This window comes from Physeter macrocephalus, chromosome 13, assembly GCF_002837175.3.
Source record: "Physeter macrocephalus isolate SW-GA chromosome 13, ASM283717v5, whole genome shotgun sequence".
Classification (NCBI taxonomy): Eukaryota; Metazoa; Chordata; class Mammalia; order Artiodactyla; family Physeteridae; genus Physeter; species Physeter macrocephalus.
This window is the reverse complement of record NC_041226.1, coordinates 69,460,151-69,478,445: the sequence shown is the minus strand read 5'-3', so window position 1 is coordinate 69,478,445 and position 18,295 is coordinate 69,460,151. Positions and strand designations below refer to the sequence as shown.

Genomic DNA, 18,295 nt, shown 5'->3' with positions numbered 1-18,295 from the left:
GCGGAGCACAGGCTCCGGACGCGCAGGCCCAGCGGCCATGGCTCACGGGCCCAGCCGCTCCGCGGCACGCGGGATCCTCCCAGACCGGGGCGCGAACCCGGTTCCCCTGCATCGGCAGGCGGACGCGCAACCACCGCGCCACCGGGGAAGCCCATCAATCTTTAATATGGTATTTAAGAAACAGACTTAACATTATTTTTAGCCAGCCTGCTCTTCCTGGATACTTAGGTCAGTTCCAATCTTTTAATTCTGCCATGGCTATCTTTGCCACTTGTCATTTCACATATTAGAATGTATCCTTAAGATAAATTCCTAGCAGTGGGATTCAAGGTAAAAGAGTGTGTGTGTGTGTGTGTGTGTGTGTGTGTGTGTGTGTGTGTGTGTGTGTGTGTGTGTGGTGTATGGGGCTCTTAATTTTTCCTTATAAACACCGTGAATTATAATACTGAAAGCTACATGAGACGTATAATACTTAAACGACGATAAAGCAAGCACCAGTAAAATGTTACCAACACCCCTCTTTTGCCTCTACCCTTTATAACCTTCATCATCCTTCCAGAAGGAATTACTATATTTTGTGGTATTCATTTAATTATCATCAGAAAACATGCATTTTGAAGAACTGTAAACCAAGGGAAAAAAAAATCCAGGATGAGATCTAACACGTGTAGATTTAATAGGAAATCACTGTAAGCTTGGCTTGTCTGAAGCCAGCTTCTCGCTTCATCTTTGCTCATGGGTGCTGCTTATAAGGAACAACATAAAAATAACATGAGAAACAGAAAGAAAGAGTTGGTGGTGGGAGACAGAACCGTCACACAGGATTGTACTCACCACAGGGCGAGTCGTTGCTCAATTTCCTTGAGAAAATTTGTATGAAACTTGTGCAAGGGTTCAAAATTCGGGAAAATGAGACTTTTCAAGGTTTCGGGCATGGAGTCCTCTTTGCTTACTGTGCTCTGAAACCACTGGGAATAAAAAGAGGACACTCTTAGAGGCCTTAAGGTGAAGGATGAAGGTCTGCAACTCTTCAGAGGTAACGCTGCAGCCCACCACGCGTGGGAGGCCAAAAGGCTATCCTGCCGCGTCTGTAGCATTTCAAGAGCATCAAGGGCTTTCAAGCTTTACCGCTTTCCCTCCTTTCATTAGATGGGGTAAGAAGTACCCATCTCTTCGTGACCGCTTCCTGAAGTTTGTTATCAATTGACTGTGGAAGTCGGGACAAATCTCTGAAGTGGGCAGACACTGAAATCAAAACTTCCATTATGGCCTCTGCTCACTGGGTCATCGCTGAGTTACACCACTTCGCGCCCTCTGGTTTAGTCCTTGAGAAACTTCCATCTCTGCTCCTTCCTTGAAATGCTGAGCAGGAAGACGGCTGAACCAGAGAGGTGAAGCCTCTGCCTTCACACACATTACTCATCTCGCCGACCTGAAGTCCAGGTGGGTCCCACCATGACGGCTGAGCACCTGCCCAGGTCACCACGGCTGCCCTAGGGGCACAGAAGCCCAACGATTCCAACTGACCTCCAACGGGCTAGGTTCCTTCCCAGAATCCAGCATCACGAAGTCATCTGCCATGCTTTGAATTTGTTTCCAAGACTGAACAGGACTGATTAACAAAAGGCAGTCTTTTGGGCAGATTTTGCTGACATGGCTCTGTTTATTGGCAAAGATAAAACAAGGCTTCTAATTCGCCTCTGAGGTCTCCCTCAAGCAAAAATAAAGGGCAAAACATGAAATGTTCTCCATCGGTGCAGGCAGACAGTAAAACGTTTAATTTTAAATTTCTCCACTTTAGAAACTTCCTTCCTTTGCACTTAAAAATCACAGTTAAAAAAGCTTTTTAGAGCACATTCCAAATTAAACATACTATTACTGCCTAATTTCTACAACCCAGAACCAAAATTCTTTTAATTGGAGTCAGAGAACCCAACATTTAATTACATCCAGCTTGCCTCCTAAAGCTGAGTTATCAGTCAAGATAAATTATGTAATCTAAGGCTTTAGGGGAAATGCTACACATACCGAAGTGATGACTTCAAGATCCTTCAGGTAAGTTCTCTCAGTGGTGGAGACTTCCTTAGCGATGAAGTACGCTTTGTCAGTTGGGAATCTCTGCAAAATCCATTAAAAGAAAGAAGACATAATAATTTGAGCCTGAGGTCTCTAAGCATGTCCTGATTATAAGGAAGTCCTAACTAAAGTGATACATTGCTAACTTACGATCTTTGGTTGACTGGTATCAAGGCTAAATAAACTCTTATCTATTCTCCTTTTCTGATGTGAGAGGAACTAGGATAGAAAATGGATTTCTATGTTGAGGAAACTGCCTAGGAATGTTTCCTTCCATGTAAATACCACCCGCAGTGAAAGGCCTCGAATGAGTGTGTTAGCTGCCACTGAGGACCTACTGATTCAATACTGGGCACCTGAAAATCTAATTAATTAGGATAACAGAGCGGTGCAGGCTTCAAGGAAATGAATGCAACAGAAAGCACGGCAGCCTTGGTCCTGGGCATCGTGGGCTGGTGGTATTGATTTTTAGGAAATGGAAGTTCCGTTGTTCATGGGAACACGGAGGGTGCTGATCCAAAGGGACGAGGGTTACGGCAGCCAGAGTCCACTGGTTAGGCCGGCAGGCAGCACAGCCCCAGAGCAGGTCTGCCACTGGTTTCGCTTCTCTTTAACCAACAATTAAAAGGAAATCCCTTGTTGTTAATTTAACCATCTTGCTTCCCACGAGGGTCCAACCGATTCCACCTCTGGGGATACACACGAAGCAGAGATGAGAACAGATACTTGTACACCCACGTTCCCAGCACATTAAGACCAAATAGCCGAGAGGAGGAAACAACCCAGCTGTCCATCAACGGATGGATGAATACACAAAATGTGCTGTGTATCTCCATACAATGGAATACTAACTAGTCAGCCTGAAAACGGAAGGAAACTCTGACATGTGCTACCAACACGGATAAACCTTGAGGACAATGATGCTAAAGGACATAAACCAATTACAAAGGGACAGACGCTGTATGATTCCACTTATATGAGGTCAATGCCTGGAGGAGTCAGTTCATAGGGACAGAAAGCAGCCGGTGGTTGCCAGAGGCCGGGCGTGGGGAGACAGTGCTCAACGGGCACGGATCTTTTTCAGAAGGATGACCGAGTTCTGGAACTAGTGATGATGGTCGCACGACACTGTGAATGCACTTAATGTCACTGAGCGGTGGGCTTAAGAATGGTTCAAATGGTAAACTTTATGTTATGTGTATTACTGGAAATTTTTTAAAAAAAGATCAACAGGCGAACGCCTGCCATCCCCACACCTTTCTCCGGCCGTCGTCCTCGTCGTCAGTCCGAGGGCCCGCCTGGTCGTTCAGCAGCGGGCTGACCAAGGGGGAGGCCTGCTTGGTGTCGGGGCTCAGGTTGGGTGACAGGACGGTGTTGGTGGGCGCAGCTCCTCCCTGCGAGTTGATGGACAGCTCTGAAAGGTGAGGGCTGCCGGTCAGGGAGCCTGTTTGGGGATGAGAAGTATTAAAGAAAAGAAAAAAAAAAAAAGTAATTCCTTCTGGGACCTGGTGTCCACTTACAATTTTCACCTAATCAAACCTTTAGAAGCTTGACTACCATATGGCACACATAGAATGCCCTTCGTGATTTTCTACTTTTTTCCCTAAGTTGCAGCTGCCTTAATCCTAAAGATACTATTCAGTGGAACACAGTTGTGTCATTAATGATAGGGTGGAGAACTCTGCTTAGAGCATAATTGCAATAGTTTAAAAGCATCGTGTATCTGCAAATAGAATCTTCATCCCCTAACTACTGCCTTAGCTTCTAAGAATTACTCGAGAAAGACAGTGTCTATATCACAAGGAGACGTGGGAAGTGACTAGAAAATAGAGCTATTCTAATAGAAGACTAAAGGACTTGGGACACCCAGGACAGACTACATCTTGGAACAACGGGCCACAGCTAGAGAAAGGGAAAGCAGCCACCTCCCCATTCTACGAAGAACAGAAGCGAGCTTGTTATACCTGGTGATGTCACTCCATGTCTCTCTCACTGTTTGGGACAGAAACACTAGTATCACAATTACAGCAAAGGTGATCATTTAAAAATGCAAAGCTGGAGGTCATTACATTATCACAATTCCCCTTTATGAGTCAAAAAATGATAGGTAATTAATCATTCCTCTGAGAAGGATACCACAGTAAATAACAGGAGAATGTATAATTACCCGAGTCAGCCAAATGAGATGATGGGCACATGAAACTGTGCCCACAGAATTTTGCCAATACCGATACCTCAACCTTTTGAAACTATTAATAAAATGAGATGTTTCAAAATCTACTTCTAAACTAAGTGTTTTGCTTAACAGTTTTATAATTCTAAAGCAGATCTGCAAAAACTAGAATTAGGGTAAACAAAGTTCCAGTAGCCTGCAGCCCTGTCAGTTACCATCATAGGGAAAGACGACATAAACCGCTTTCTCCATTTTCCAATATACAGGTTCATGCTCATGGCTACTCAGCACAGAATCAAGGATCTCGGAAGGAAAGGGGAAGTGCGGTTTTCCAGGAATCCCCCCCCCCCGCCATTTTCTGGACCTCTGTCCTTTCTCTCTGGATTCATTCATATTCACTCGGAAATTACAAGACAGGTCAGCCTCGAACGAAGCTGATGGAGTTGGGTAATGAACTTGATCCCAGTATGAATGAACCTTGCAGAAGCCGCCACCAGCCCCCACCCGGTCCCAGGTTGACCAGCTAGCTGTGTCACCTACACACGGGTGAAAAGCCACCACGCCCAAAAAAGCAACGGAAAGCAGACATCCTGCCCACTGACTGTTGGTCCGTACAATCATCCCTGAAGAACAAGATTAGAAAATGTCAGGTAAAGTCAGATTCCAGAAGTTCGCATTAAAAAATAATCCCTCCATTTAAATTCCTTGCATTTTCGTAGACATCATTAAAACAAAGTCCTGATGTGAGACAAAGACGCAATCACCCCACACACCACCAGACCCAGTAAAACCCGGAGAAAAAGGCCAGAAATTGCTTCACAAATGTCAATTTTATTGACACTAGTGCACAACCGAATACAATCATTTCGAGAGAATTGGAACTTGTCAAATAGAAATAGTGACAACAATCATAACTGCAATTGATTCAAGGTTCTACACTATTCTCTTAAAAAAAAAAAAGAATCACAAAAAGAAAAATGTTATCACTACAAAGAGGAATTAGAGAAGAGAAATTCTGGCAGTCTGTCTGGAGATCAAAACATTTCATGCATTTGTGAGTTGCTATTGGAGGGTCACCTTTTATTTGTCCACCATCATCTGGCAAAGCATGGGGGCTTACCTTCAGCTCTCACACTATGTATGAGACCAGGTGAGGCAGTGTTAAGTGAGAACATGCTGGGCCTTGAATCTGCAGTGACGTGGGACAGAAAAAGCGTTCGCCTCCTCAATGAAAGAGTTGGAGCCAAGAACAAAAGGCAGTCAGAAGGCTAGCTTGAAGGAGGCGTGCAGGCGGGGAAACAGTACTGATTAGTCCCTGGACGGCATCCAGCAGCAGATAAAAAACCAACTGCCACATGGTGAGGGAGAAAATAAGGGTAAACACACTCGAGTACAACCACGTCCACCCTCCAAAGGTCGACAGTTGCCCTTGTGAATTTCCCCGGGGACACTTCAGTTTGGTAGACCTAGCAGGCCAGAAGGGTGAGCTAACAGACCAGGGCTCCGGGAGAGGTGCCACCCTGCCAAGAAGGCAGGACACATTGCAAAGAGAGCAATCTACAAGACACCCCACTGGAGCACACTGGAGACAGGATTCAGAAAGCGGGACACCGAGAGTGAACCTGGTGGTAACCACGCTCCTATGTCGAGTCCGGGACAGTTCTGGGTTCAGCTACATTCTCACTCATGTGGCCTAAAGGTGGGTGCGACACCGACGTTACACGTGCAATAAACAGCCTTGGAAGATGACCAAATTAGGGTAGCCCATTTCCATTATCTGAGAGGCTACTTCAACGGGCTTTGTGTCTACTAACGGGGCCCAAGAAGGCCAAGGCGATGAGTGCATTTCAACAGTAAGACCAATGAGTCAATAAAGACCAAGCAGCCTGTTCTAGAAATCTATCAGCAATGCTAAGGAAGGGAAAGGTCCCAAACTCTGAGGTTCCATTTACTAATCTGAGCCACATCCATGGAGAATGGCCTCCTTCCTCCCCTTGCAAGAGAAACTCCTCAAGGCTTTGAAAATTCATAGATGACATGTTCCAAACAAAAAGAGGTAGCTCATTTACCATTCAACGATCAATGGAACATGCTGGCGACAGTAATTAGTAGAATTTGGCGGCTTGGTGAGTAACTAAAATTCTCTTTCGACTTTGGAGCCAGTGGGTGACAAGGGTCTGTACAAACTGGTGTCCACGCAGGGCCTGCCCTCGGGCAAGTGTGAGGAGTTGTGTCTGAAAGGTCAATGTTTAAGGTCACAGTTACTAGAGCTACATGTAACCAATTTTCACTGAAGTCGTCAATTTGACAAAAAAAGCAAACAAACATGGCAATGTTAGATAAAATGACTCTGCCAGGTTTCTGCAGCCTTATAAAGCTTATTCCCATCACACAGTCTGTCACCTGCCTTGAAGGCACAGCCCTGGACAATGAGGGGAAACGGTGACTGGTGTTCACGGCTACTCCATGAATTTATTAATGCCTGGGAATTTTTATCATTTTCCTCCTCCACGACAAATTGACACAAAGGCATTTCTTTTAGCAAGGGGCTCTGGGTAAATAACTTGTCCGGGGCGGGGGGCGGGGAGAGAATCTTCTAAGAAACCACCTGGATATTAAGGCAATAGGTGGAAAAAAGTCTGAAGAGATTAGAAAAAGATCAGTTACCGCCCTAAAAATCTGGAAGCTTTTGATTCTTAAAAGAATTTTTTCCTGTTTTTAGAAATTGCCCTGCAGGTTTTTAGGCATCCCGTTATATTTCTGGTTAATAACTTTCAAGTCCCTCTACCGAATAATTTCATGACACTCCTCCCTTCCCCACCCCCAGATCTCCAGGTCCCCATCCCTACCCTTAATCTGCATCAAGAGGGCTGAGTTTACATCACTCTCACGGATTAAACACGCCTTCACTAATGCTACTCTCGAGGGGGGCATTTCCGGTAACTGCTTTAAAAAAAATCCTTTTAAATGTACACATTCTCATGTCACAAACAATTTTGGAACTTCAAATTAGCACTGCAGTATGTATGGATTTCAATTTATCACCCAGCCCAGAAACTGGGTTAGCTGCTCTATCTTTTTAATGTAATATACATTCACAATTCTCTCTGGCTGCACAGGGGAAGTTGGATTTGCAGCCCCACCCAGACTGGAGCATCTCTTGACCAGCCCTCCGCCAGAGGCACATAAACAGCAGGAACGTGGTTTATGATCAAGAAGCCAAACTCACACCTGCCTTCCACGCTTGGGACTGCGTACAAGCCGCCTAGTGACCGTCTACTTCCTCTGACTATACGAAAAGGCTTCCGAACAAACTCACACAAGCCTGGGGAAAGAGGACTTCCTAATCTGTTTTTCCAGTAATAAAAATGGCATTTCAAATACTTAGTTGCACCTGTCCTGTGTTTTCAACTAGTCAATAAATTGGGAACCCTCATTTTTAATTAGATAAGTGTTATTTTTCCTGTTAGGGAGGGAACCAGAAAACCTGACAACTTTAACAATAGTAATCCATAGACTTGGTAAATATTAAAATATCTGAGAATGAGAAAACAGATGAAAACGAGACTGTTGATTGCTTTCTCAAGTCCTCTTTTCAAAATTATATAAAGTACAATTATTTAAAAAGTTTCTATGAGGATTTCCTCAATATTCTCCCAAAGTTCTGTATTTGGCAAACGTCTAGATGCCACTCATCTATTGTGATTTGTCTCCTGCCGTTTGCTTCTAAAATATAGGAGACTGTAACTCTAGGTACCCAGAATATGCTTCAAAGGCACATGTAGGAAATACATTACAGATGCAGGCTTGCATTTATTTTTTAAAAGGCTCTTTTGAAATCCACAATCTCCCTCTAAAAGAGAAGACAAACTCTCTCTGGAGATGGTCTGCATTTGAAAGCCAGTTACCCAAAAAAAAAAAAAAAAAAAAAAAAAAAAGGGTCAGTACTGTATTGATTCATGAGAAGTCTCCAGACCAGGCAGGATTCACTCTAGTCTGATAACTAAGCTGGGTCCCACCCCAGTGGAATATGTGAGAAAAAAAAAAAGAGAGAAAAAAAAAGCGGGGGGGGCTGACAATGTTTCATTGAAGTTACAAGATTCCACAAGAAAAACCAGGATTACCCATCATAGCAGGGTGGCCTTCTTCTTGATAACTTAGGTTGTTGTGCATAATGTACGTGCTTCTTAGACCAAGTTCCTTGAAGAAAAGTTTTACAGGCAGCTAAACATCAACATTACTGTTCATCATCAAGCAATTCAGAAAAGCAACAGAAATGCAACTTGCAGAAAAATAAAGAGAAATGCTGCTAATGGGAAAATGATGGCGAATGCACTAGCTCGTTCTTGGTTATGGGGAAAAGGTAAAGGAGAATTCTCCTTTGTCTGAACACGGTGGTGGTGCTGGCAGTGTCTGGGCTGTGGAGGACATGGTGCTTCATACCAATGAAAAACACCATCTCGTACTCAGGACAAAGCTTCAGCCGTCAGTCGGAAAGAACAGTTACAATTGACAGTTTTTACAGCAAGATACCTGTTAGGACAAGTAAAAGCCTCTTCAGTTGAGATTAACAAGAGCTATTAATCCTGTGCATACACCGTTACATGAGTTTGGCCTTCCACGCTTAAAGAATCACCAAGCTCACTGTTACTGGAGCAACCAGCCACCTTCCCGGTGGAATCAATCCATGCTTTCGTGAAATACTGCACTCTCGGCCGTGGAGAGAAGGTAGAACCAGACAGTATCTGTGAGAGCCTACATTCTGGGTAGACAGCAAACTACAAACAGCTCACTGGCCACGAGGAACCACCTGGGCTGAGCTAGAGAGGTCTTCTCCGCGTTTCTATCTATCCCCACTCCCCAACAAAACACATGCACACAGCGAAATTCGCTTATAAGCTATGTAAAGTTTGCTATCCCCATTGGGATAGATGTCACCATTCAAGAGAGGAAGCCAGTCCTCTGGTTAGCTGTCTGAGCTCCGCCCACGTAAGCTCCTGCCACAGATGCTCTCTGTTTCCATGAGCCCTGCCCCGCCCTACAGAGATCCTGCTCCCTTCCAAGGACCGTCCCCACCTCCACACAGCACAGAGTGCAGGCCTGGAGAAGATGGAATCAGAAAAGTGAAGTCTTCCGTTCATCTTCCATTTCCCGGCCTTTAGTGAAATACGGTACCACCGAGCATGACCGCTCAGGATGCCTCCGTGCCAAAGCTTGCTGTTTAGTGAGCAGGATCACTGTATTCTAGAAGCAACAGGTGTTCCAAGTACAAACTGGTATTCAGTCATGTTAAAAAAAAAAAAAAAAAAAAGACATCAGACAGTGCTCCAACAATGCAGGGAACAGAAGGTACACCATGCTTTGAGGATAAAGGACAGAACGCTGAAAAACAAAAAGTTTGCCCTTAGGTAGGTACATGCTGACCACACGGTGCATACCACGGCACAACAGAAAAATGTTTTCTCAAATTTATTAAACAAATGACAAAAATGAGAATGAAGTCCCCAGCCTTGTCTATTTTAAAATTAATTCCGCATATTAGAAATTTTTAATAAAATATTAAATGTACACACAGAGAGAACAGAAGGGAACTGGATTAATAACGTAGGCCAAGCTTGTGAGATTGGGTTAGTTCGGTTTTCACAGCAACCTTCCAGGCAGAAAGGAGGTGAGGGTAAAGGGACTGAATCCACTGGCCATTCAGGTGCACGTGTAGAGAGCAGCGGGTGTGTGTTCTAGACTAAGGAAAGCCTATCTTTGGTCTTTCTATAAATCACTGCGGGCAGAGTGACAAATGCTTTCCTTCTTACAAAGGACCTGCAAGGACCAGGAAAAAGCAATTGTTGGCCCAGTTTCATGAGCCAGAAAGGTCATCTGTGAATACTGACAGGCCCATCAGAGGCTCCAAAATGACCCTTCCACTGTTTCCTATTTGAGAGTCAGTTAACAACCCCAATTTATAATAAAGCAGAAGGACTGCCTCCGAACTCCTGGTACCACTGACACCTCTACCTCTTACTCAAAAGTAGAGTTAATTACTGTCCGATGCTTTGTTATACACCCCCCCACCCCACCCCCTCCCACACAGGTCCTTGCTCCTGCCTTAGTACTCTTGGTTTACGTTGCATTTTGCAGTGATTTCTAACTTCTATTCTTCAATATTCTGAAGTTCTTGCACCTGACCCCTAGCAACAAGCTCACGTTATTCTCAGTACCATTTCCATGACTGCATTACCAGCACCTGCCTTGAAGCTAACCTTTCACACCAGCTCTCAACTACAAACTTAGATCAGATAGCCTCTGTCAACAGTTGATTTTCAATCCTCCCTACTTTCAAATACCAAACCACCCTAAGACATATCAGAGCAACCTGATCTAGAACCCACACGAAGACGCCAAGGGGCTGCCTTCCACCAGAAGTTATAACCGAACACCAGAGGCCAAGGAGATGGCCAAAGGCTGCTTCCAAGGCTAAGTTGTGATGTGGGCATCATTCAGTCCACCCGCACTGAAACGATCCTGAACAAATCAGAGTCTCTTCAATTTCTAAAGCTTTAAAAAAGGAGATTTACTAATTCTACCTTAGCTTCCACGAGGGTGTTTAACTGCTTTGATTGGGGGGAAAAAAAAAAAATCCCCCATGCTGGAAGTTTCATCTATGTTTTCCGGGGTGATGTGTTCTGAACTTTATGAAGCAAGACCTGTTTTTCACAAGACTCTACTCACCTCCTCCCAAATATATATCTGACGCACAAATCAGCATTTGCAACTTGTGTTTATAGAGGAAATACTTAAGAATCCCTAGGTTACCCAGGAAACAATAAATAGCTCTTTTCCAAGTATGTATTCCAAACAGGTGGCGACCAGGCCACTTTTGATCTTTGATGCCTATAACGCTAGGTCAAACCATCATGGGTATTTTTTGCTTTTCATTATTATTATTTTTTTAATAAAAAGAGAGCTGCTACATTAAGTGGCATGCTTATTTTGATCTAAACGTCATGGCTTCATTTTAACAACTAGCAACTGGTGTTAGAGGTACACACAGTGTACACTAGAGACCCCATTTCCCTGTATTACATTTCATTCAACTAAACAGAAACAGATGGAATTAGACTAACGAGGAAAAAGCAGCGCCAGTAAATTCTTTAAATGTCGCCAGACTCAAGTTCTTTAATCACTTCCTTCTTGCAGAAGTTCATCCGCTAGTACCTTTCCTTCCGTATGTTCTTATGAACTCGGCTAACATGGCTGAGTGTAAACTCAGAGAGCTGCCAGCAACAGGTTATTCGGAAATGTTCACCTCTTTCAGGTTCAAAGAAACTTTCTCTATTGCAAAGATTGCATTGAAAGACTCTTCTGCAGTTTGCTTTGTAAAATTGGCAGCAATAGAGTTGACCCTTGGACAACGCGGGGGGTCAGGGGTGCAGACCCTCCGAGCAGTGGAAAATCCATGTATAACTTATAGTCGGCCCTCTGTATGTATCTACACTTCCGCATCTGCGGATTCCACCAACCTTGGATTGTGTGGTACTGTGGTATTTACTACTGAAAAAAATCTGAGCATAAGTGGACCTGTGCCATTCACACCCGTGTTGTCCAAGAGTCAACTGTAGACTCGTCCCCATGAAACTAGAGGAAGGCCAGCCTTAGAGTAATTAAGCTCATCAGAGGAGGAATGTTTATAGACTACAAAGGAGAAGATCCAGAAAAAAAGAGCCTTTCTTGGGGATGCAGCTCGGACAGCTTTAAATTCTGGTTAATGAAAATGAGGGCCTAGGCAAAGAAGAGTGATCGAGACAGAAGCAAATAAACTCAAAATAAACCTAATAATGAAGGGGACCCCAAGTTTCTTAATTTAAGGCTGGGCCTACCTGTAGCCCAATCACACTCACTTGATGACTTCAATTGCACCAAACCCATACTGTGTTGAAATAGGGAATAGCATTTCAAGTGGAAAACCTTGATTAAAACCATATGAACACTGGTTAAAGCTATGAAAAAGGGAGGTGATGTACATTCACAACAGTTTTAACAAAATTAAAAATGGCAGCTTAATATTTTAATTGCTGCTTCTTTTAGGAACTGCTTGCCAACACAATCAAAGTGACTCCAGAGCCAAGATGCAAGTGGGGTTTCGGATTCAGCTGAGGACAGGCTGGATTTCGTGCACTTGGTGGAAATTTCAAGAGGCTCATGCTGTATTTTGGTTTTGCAGGCCTAGTGTATATACATACATACATACATACATACATATATATATATATATATATATTTTTTTTTTTAAAGCATTACTTGGTTTGAATCTTCAAAGAAGTTCTGGAGCATCAAATGGAAATTATTCACATTTTTAAGTGCAGGCCACAGCAGCACCATTTGGTGAGATAAATCTGTGAGACATTTCCAAATACGAACCACATATGTGGAGAAGAATCTGGCTCACAGACTTCCTTTAACTAAATGTCTGTCTAATAAAATAGCATCACGGCATACAGATGACTGGTCAAGGAGCTGGGGCAACCCACTGTAAGTTCTGGAACTCATTAAATGCAGTTCTTTACGAGAATTTCTTGCATTTTTACGCTGCCCGAACAAGTAGCAACAAAAATCAGTCACAAAAGCATCTATAACTTACATGTTTTGAAATACTATCTAACAAAAGATATTCATGCGCGGAGGCCCCAGAGCAGCCCTGAGTGGCTTGAAGATTTCTGTTTCTATATTTGGTTTGTCGTCCACTCGAGGCTTTAAGATATCACTGCACAGGAGCAGCCGCGATCTGAAGACCTGGCTTCCTTATTGATGCAGGCGACCCCTACACTAGCTGGTGCCTTAGAAAAAAGGTCTTGGGAAACCCTTTGGAAGTCTGAAAGAACTCACAGGTCTCTAATCTCTGCTGCCTATTGGTCACACCCAACCCCATCTCTGATCTTCCCGCACTTACTTCAACTTCAGGGATGTGGCTGCCCTTCTTATACCACACAGGGAGATTCCAGAGGCCAGGGAAGGACTTGGGGGCCAGAGCCTCACAGCAGGCAGAAGGCATGGAAGGTGCGGGGCGCTGGGGGGTGGCACGCAGCCTGCTGGCTTTCTCTGACCTCCTCACCTCAGTGAACCGGCTCTACCATCAGACTCAAAGAATGCTTAGGTTTACTCACTCAGCAGCTCTCTTTACTCGTGCAGGGAAAGCTCTCCCAGAGGCAATGAGTGAATATTCCCAGCACGTCAGAATACGTGGCTTTTGAAAAAACTACACACCTTCCCCCCGCCCCCACCACCTTTCTTTTAAGCACCGTTAATCACACCAAAACTGCCACTCTCACAAAGACTGACTGAGAAGCAGAAACTGAGTTGCTTGGCGGGTACAAAACCAAAGCGGAGAACAACTCTACCACTGACCCTAAAAGCGGAAAATCTCGTCAATATAGAACTGTGTACACCACCGTTGATCAGTTGCTTTTGAAACACTTTGGATAAAAAAATCACCTCTTCGGGGAAAAAGCAAAACAAAATAATTACTGCAATATGTTTTGCTTTGGGCGTTTACATCTGATGATTCACATTCTAAGCCGGCTAAGCTAATACCTTTTGCTCATTCATATTTCATGATCAGACTGCTGTATGATTAGAGGTAAAAAGAAAACTCATTTGAACACACCACCTTCACAAATAAACCACAGATTCCACATGTGACTCTGCTTAACTCACGTTTGACTACTTTTTGATATAGCAAATTGACATCTTTCTCTAAGCTCAAAACAGAATATGCAAAAATGGGTTATAACTGCAAAAACCCCACAATATAAAAAGCAGTAGATCTTCCTACCTAATATCGACTGTAATAACCTAAGTCTACATGATTCCTGATCTCCATATGATTTTAACTCTTAATCCGTACAAGAGTCTCAAAATATCAAATACTGACTCCAAAAGGTCCTAGTGCATCAAGCTGTCACACAGAGTAAAACACTGAAGTCCAGAGACCAAGGTTCTGGTTTTAGATTTGTCATGCAACGGCTGTAGGACGACGGGAAGTCTCTTCCCTTTGTCAGAACAAGGTTTCTCATCCATGAATAAAGGTTTAACCTAGGTGACCTCGAAGGTCCCTTCTGGCTTCAAAATTCTGTGACTCTGTTAAACATGTAAATCTAAATAGAGCAAAAGATGAATAGACTACTTCAGTGAACATCTTTCAAGCTACCCAATAATCAACTTGATTCATCAACCATGCACTGAATGAAATGATTGGGAAGATAAAGCAGCAGTGTGTGTAAAAATGGATTAAGTTTTCAGAATCTTTAAAATCAACTTCTCGACATTCATGTGGACAGAGAGTCACGTGTGAACCACAGGGTCTGTCAATATTTCTGCTTGTTCAACGCTGTGGCCAAATTCCACTCAGTTTCCTAAACTCGCTTAGCTCTTCCCCATGACAAAGCCACACGATGAGTTTTAATAAGGCCACTCGCATGGCGGCACGTTAGGGCTGGATCATCATTACAACTCTTTTCGATAATTTTGTGGTTACTTAGGATCTAAAATTTTTATTCTACCATTTATCTTTTTTAAAAAAAAGAAGTATCAAAGACTAAAAAGTACCAAAGAGCAGGCATGAAGAAAAGCATTTCATTGGTGATGCTTTTCTTATTCTGCAAGCAAGCCAACATTTCAGCCGACACTTCCATCACATTCCACTAGATTCTAGAAGGCAAGAGTGTCTGGCTGAGAAATGACCCTGGAAGCCTAGCAGAGCCATCTGGGGCCCCCAAGGGGCACTCCAGACCAATTTGATCCGAATTTCTAGGGTCAGGGCTCAGGCAACGCCAATTTTTTTAAATGTCCCAGGTGATTCCAAAGTGCAGCTAAGGCTGAGAAGCAATGCAAGTTCAAACCAGGCTTTTCCATCTGAAATGCAGAAACGCTGGGTGAAAGGCACTGGTGTAGATGGTAAGATTTAAAAAGAAACCAAACCTCTCACTACTTCTACTTTCTTTTTTCCTGCACAGAGAAGCAGCCAGAAGTCACTGTTCCTGAGCGTGTGAATATTAAGAATGTGCGTAAGAATCCACCAAGGGAAACGAGACTGGGAAACAGCCCTTCTCGGCGCTGTGCGCTATTCAAAGGCAGGCATCGAGTCTGCTAGCCTCCTGGTGCCAACAGTACCTATCCTGCGAGGTCTTGCTTCCCCCTGCGTCGTTAGCAGCATCTCTGTGTTTCACCAAGAGGCTCTGACGGCCAGGGTTCTTCAACACCTTCTTCAACCATAACTAACGTTTGACCCATGAAAGCAAAGCCAAACCAAACCAGCAATCTCATGTCGATTACAGTTCATGAAGATTTATATCCTTTCATAGGAAGTCTGCAAAGAAGAAATCATCCCAAGTGCTTCCAATTAAAATATTCACTAGTCTTATTAACTAATACTTCAACGACACTTCAACTAGCAACCAACTTACATTTGGCCTTGAATTTTGTCCGTTCCTCACTTTATGAGGCACAGCAAAGCAGCCCTCCTTTTAAGGAAGGGGTTCAAAGGAAAACCCACACCTTTCCTGGGATCTCAGTGATACTTTCGTCCCAATAATCAACCAGATGGGAGGGTGATCTGTGTACACAGCTGAAGATACACAGAAAATTTCCACGTAAATACAACACACTATACACATGATCAGATTCGTAATAAAGGATTTCTTCCTAGCCTTCAGGCAGAAAGAGAAACAAGCTCTTGGTAACTTGTCACGATGTGTGAAATTCTGTCCTTCTCAAAGAGTGGAGAGGCCAGGCGTGCCCTACCCAAACATGTGCCTGCCCCCAAACCTCCTCTAACAAAGGTCGATTAAAAATTAACAAGTCACTAGGACAGATCATCTCCAGGGAAGCCCTGGACGCACGACTCCAGGTCTCCAACCCTTGAAGGCCTGCCCTCTGGTCTCCTCACTCATACGCCTCTCCCTCCTCGTTCAAAGGCAGGCCACCCAGGGACTTCCTTCTCCTCACGCCGGAGGGGGGACTCAGCACAGCTGGATTACCTATCACAAGGGGCCGGCTCCGAGGGCTGACCGGTTCGGAGTCTGAATCGCTGGATTCAGTCCCACTGCTGCTGGAGCCCTCGGTCACTTGCAGGGGTGCCAGCTGGGCTGCCTTGCCAGGGGCACACGCCGACTGCGCCACGGGGATCCTTGAGGATGGACCCACGAGAGGTGTACCATTAGCCAGCGTTCTACCTTCCGAAGCGGCCGGGCCGGCCAGGCCTCCCTTTCCGTGGCCCTCAAGCCTATCCGCCGCCTTCGGGGTTGATGCTACCTGGCTAAGAATGAGTGGATCTGTCTCTGACTTGTTAGATCTCAGATTCCTTAAGTGTGGCCTTTGTAAGATGGGGGAACCGTCTGCATAACGAGGACCCTGGCTTGGGAGAGGATCTCCTCCCACACGTCCCTCTCTATAGTCATGTGCGTTTTCGGAAACATAGCCTTGAGAGCCGGTCCTGTCCCAACTCACACTTGGACTTGAACTTCCGCTGCTGGGAGACAGGGGGGTGGCCAGGGGACTGTGGCTGCCTGAGGCCCTGAACATCTCATCTATCAGAGAGCTATGTCTTGGGAGTCTGGGGCTCCCACTCACGTCAAAGGTGATGTCTGCTGACTCATCGTCACGGAATTCTTTGGAAGGAGGCCAGGAGGACTCCCCAGAGTCGGGGGGAGCCCTGCGCCTAGCCTCTACTTGCCTCTCATCCCTGGACAGCAGATAAACACCGCTGGTCAAATCACCCTCATAGTTGTCATTTGTTTGGGAGCGTGACCGAGACGCTTGTTCCCTGAGGAGATCGTATTCACTGTCTACATCACTGCAGTCAATGAAAGGAATGGAAGTGCTGCTGCCTTGGGCAGCCCTGGATGCTGGACCTGTGCTTGGCTGCGGGGGCCGAGGTCCACTCTGCTGGGTCCTGTCCTTAACGACCTCCTCCTCGTCCTCCGCCTCCGCCCTGCCGGCCCCGTCTGCCTTCGTGCTCCCCGCCGGGCTCCTCTGCGGAGTGGGGTCGCGCTGTGGCCCGCGCTCCTCAGCCGACGCGGTCGGGTCCCTCCCCGGCTGGCGGCTCTGGCCGCCCGGGGATGCGGCACCTTCTCCAAAGGGCAGGCTGGCACTCTGCTGAGCCTGGGTGGGGCGGGGGTGTGCAAGAAAAGGGGGAGGGAGACGAAGAGAAAAGGGAGAGGTCACACCACTGCTGCACGAGACAGAGACGCGGAGTCCCACCTAATGGCATCTCCTGAAGCATCGAGTGGCCAAGGACGGCCAAAGAAAGCCTGCCCTCCCCGGTCCCAGAACAAAGCACCCTGTCAGGAATAGGGCATTCCCGAGGCTGTCTGGTCAGGATCCAGAACGTTCTTTCAGGGTGTGGAAGCCGACAGTGCAGGGTCCCCGGCAGCGCAGGTGAGGCGGTGCCTCTGCTTTCCAGGACCGGCAGTCTCCTCTCGGGCGTCCAAAGTTTCTGTGGAACAAGATGGTCCTTGCGGCCCACAGGGGACTGACTTCCTGAGGGGGCGGGGGCGGGGGGAGGAGAGGCACCACGGACCTCCGAAGGCGAGCTGACACGGATTTCAGACAAATGACAAAACGCGTCTTTGTTTCGATGCCCGAGGGCAGGATGGGCAGCTTACAGACTCTCTGGATTCACACACTGAAATTGCCTTCATGTTCCTTCCCAACAAAGTTCTTATTCTCTTGTAGAGAAAACCCTGAAAGCTCATCCAGAGACCGACTCCAGGGAAAACGAGCTCCGGCCACCCTCAGAGCAAGAGCGACGGTGTGTCTCGTTGCCAACTGTGGTCGCCGCCCTGTAACACGAGCCCTGGGAACGCACCGTCCGCTCCTGCGCCGGCGCAAGGTTCTGACCTCGGCAGCCAAGGGGAGCCACCCCCGTCACCCGCGAGCTACATCCCGACCTCTTCACACAAGCGCAGCCGTTTAGCTGGAGGGTGGGCTCCGCTCTGGCTCTGGATGGTTCCAGCCCTAAGCTGAGTTGAGGCCAACAGAGCAAACTTCCCGGGG

At 45.8% G+C, this 18,295-nt stretch overlaps 1 protein-coding gene across 6 annotated transcripts in view; it reads right to left on the bottom strand.

Annotated features, from left to right (window-relative positions):
• Window positions 1-18,295, bottom strand: part of FARP1 (FERM, ARH/RhoGEF and pleckstrin domain protein 1) — a 303,222-nt gene that overhangs the window by 44,998 nt on the left and 239,929 nt on the right. For all 6 annotated transcript variants that reach the window (XM_024123132.3, XM_024123133.3, XM_055089686.1 and 3 more), the window contains 4 exons: window positions 17,152-17,401; window positions 3,333-3,520; window positions 2,029-2,118; window positions 835-968 (listed from right to left, as the gene is read on the bottom strand). In XM_024123132.3, coding sequence (XP_023978900.1) covers window positions 835-968; window positions 2,029-2,118; window positions 3,333-3,520; window positions 17,152-17,401 — 662 coding nt within the window. The remainder of the gene's footprint in view (window positions 1-834; window positions 969-2,028; window positions 2,119-3,332; window positions 3,521-17,151; window positions 17,402-18,295) is intronic.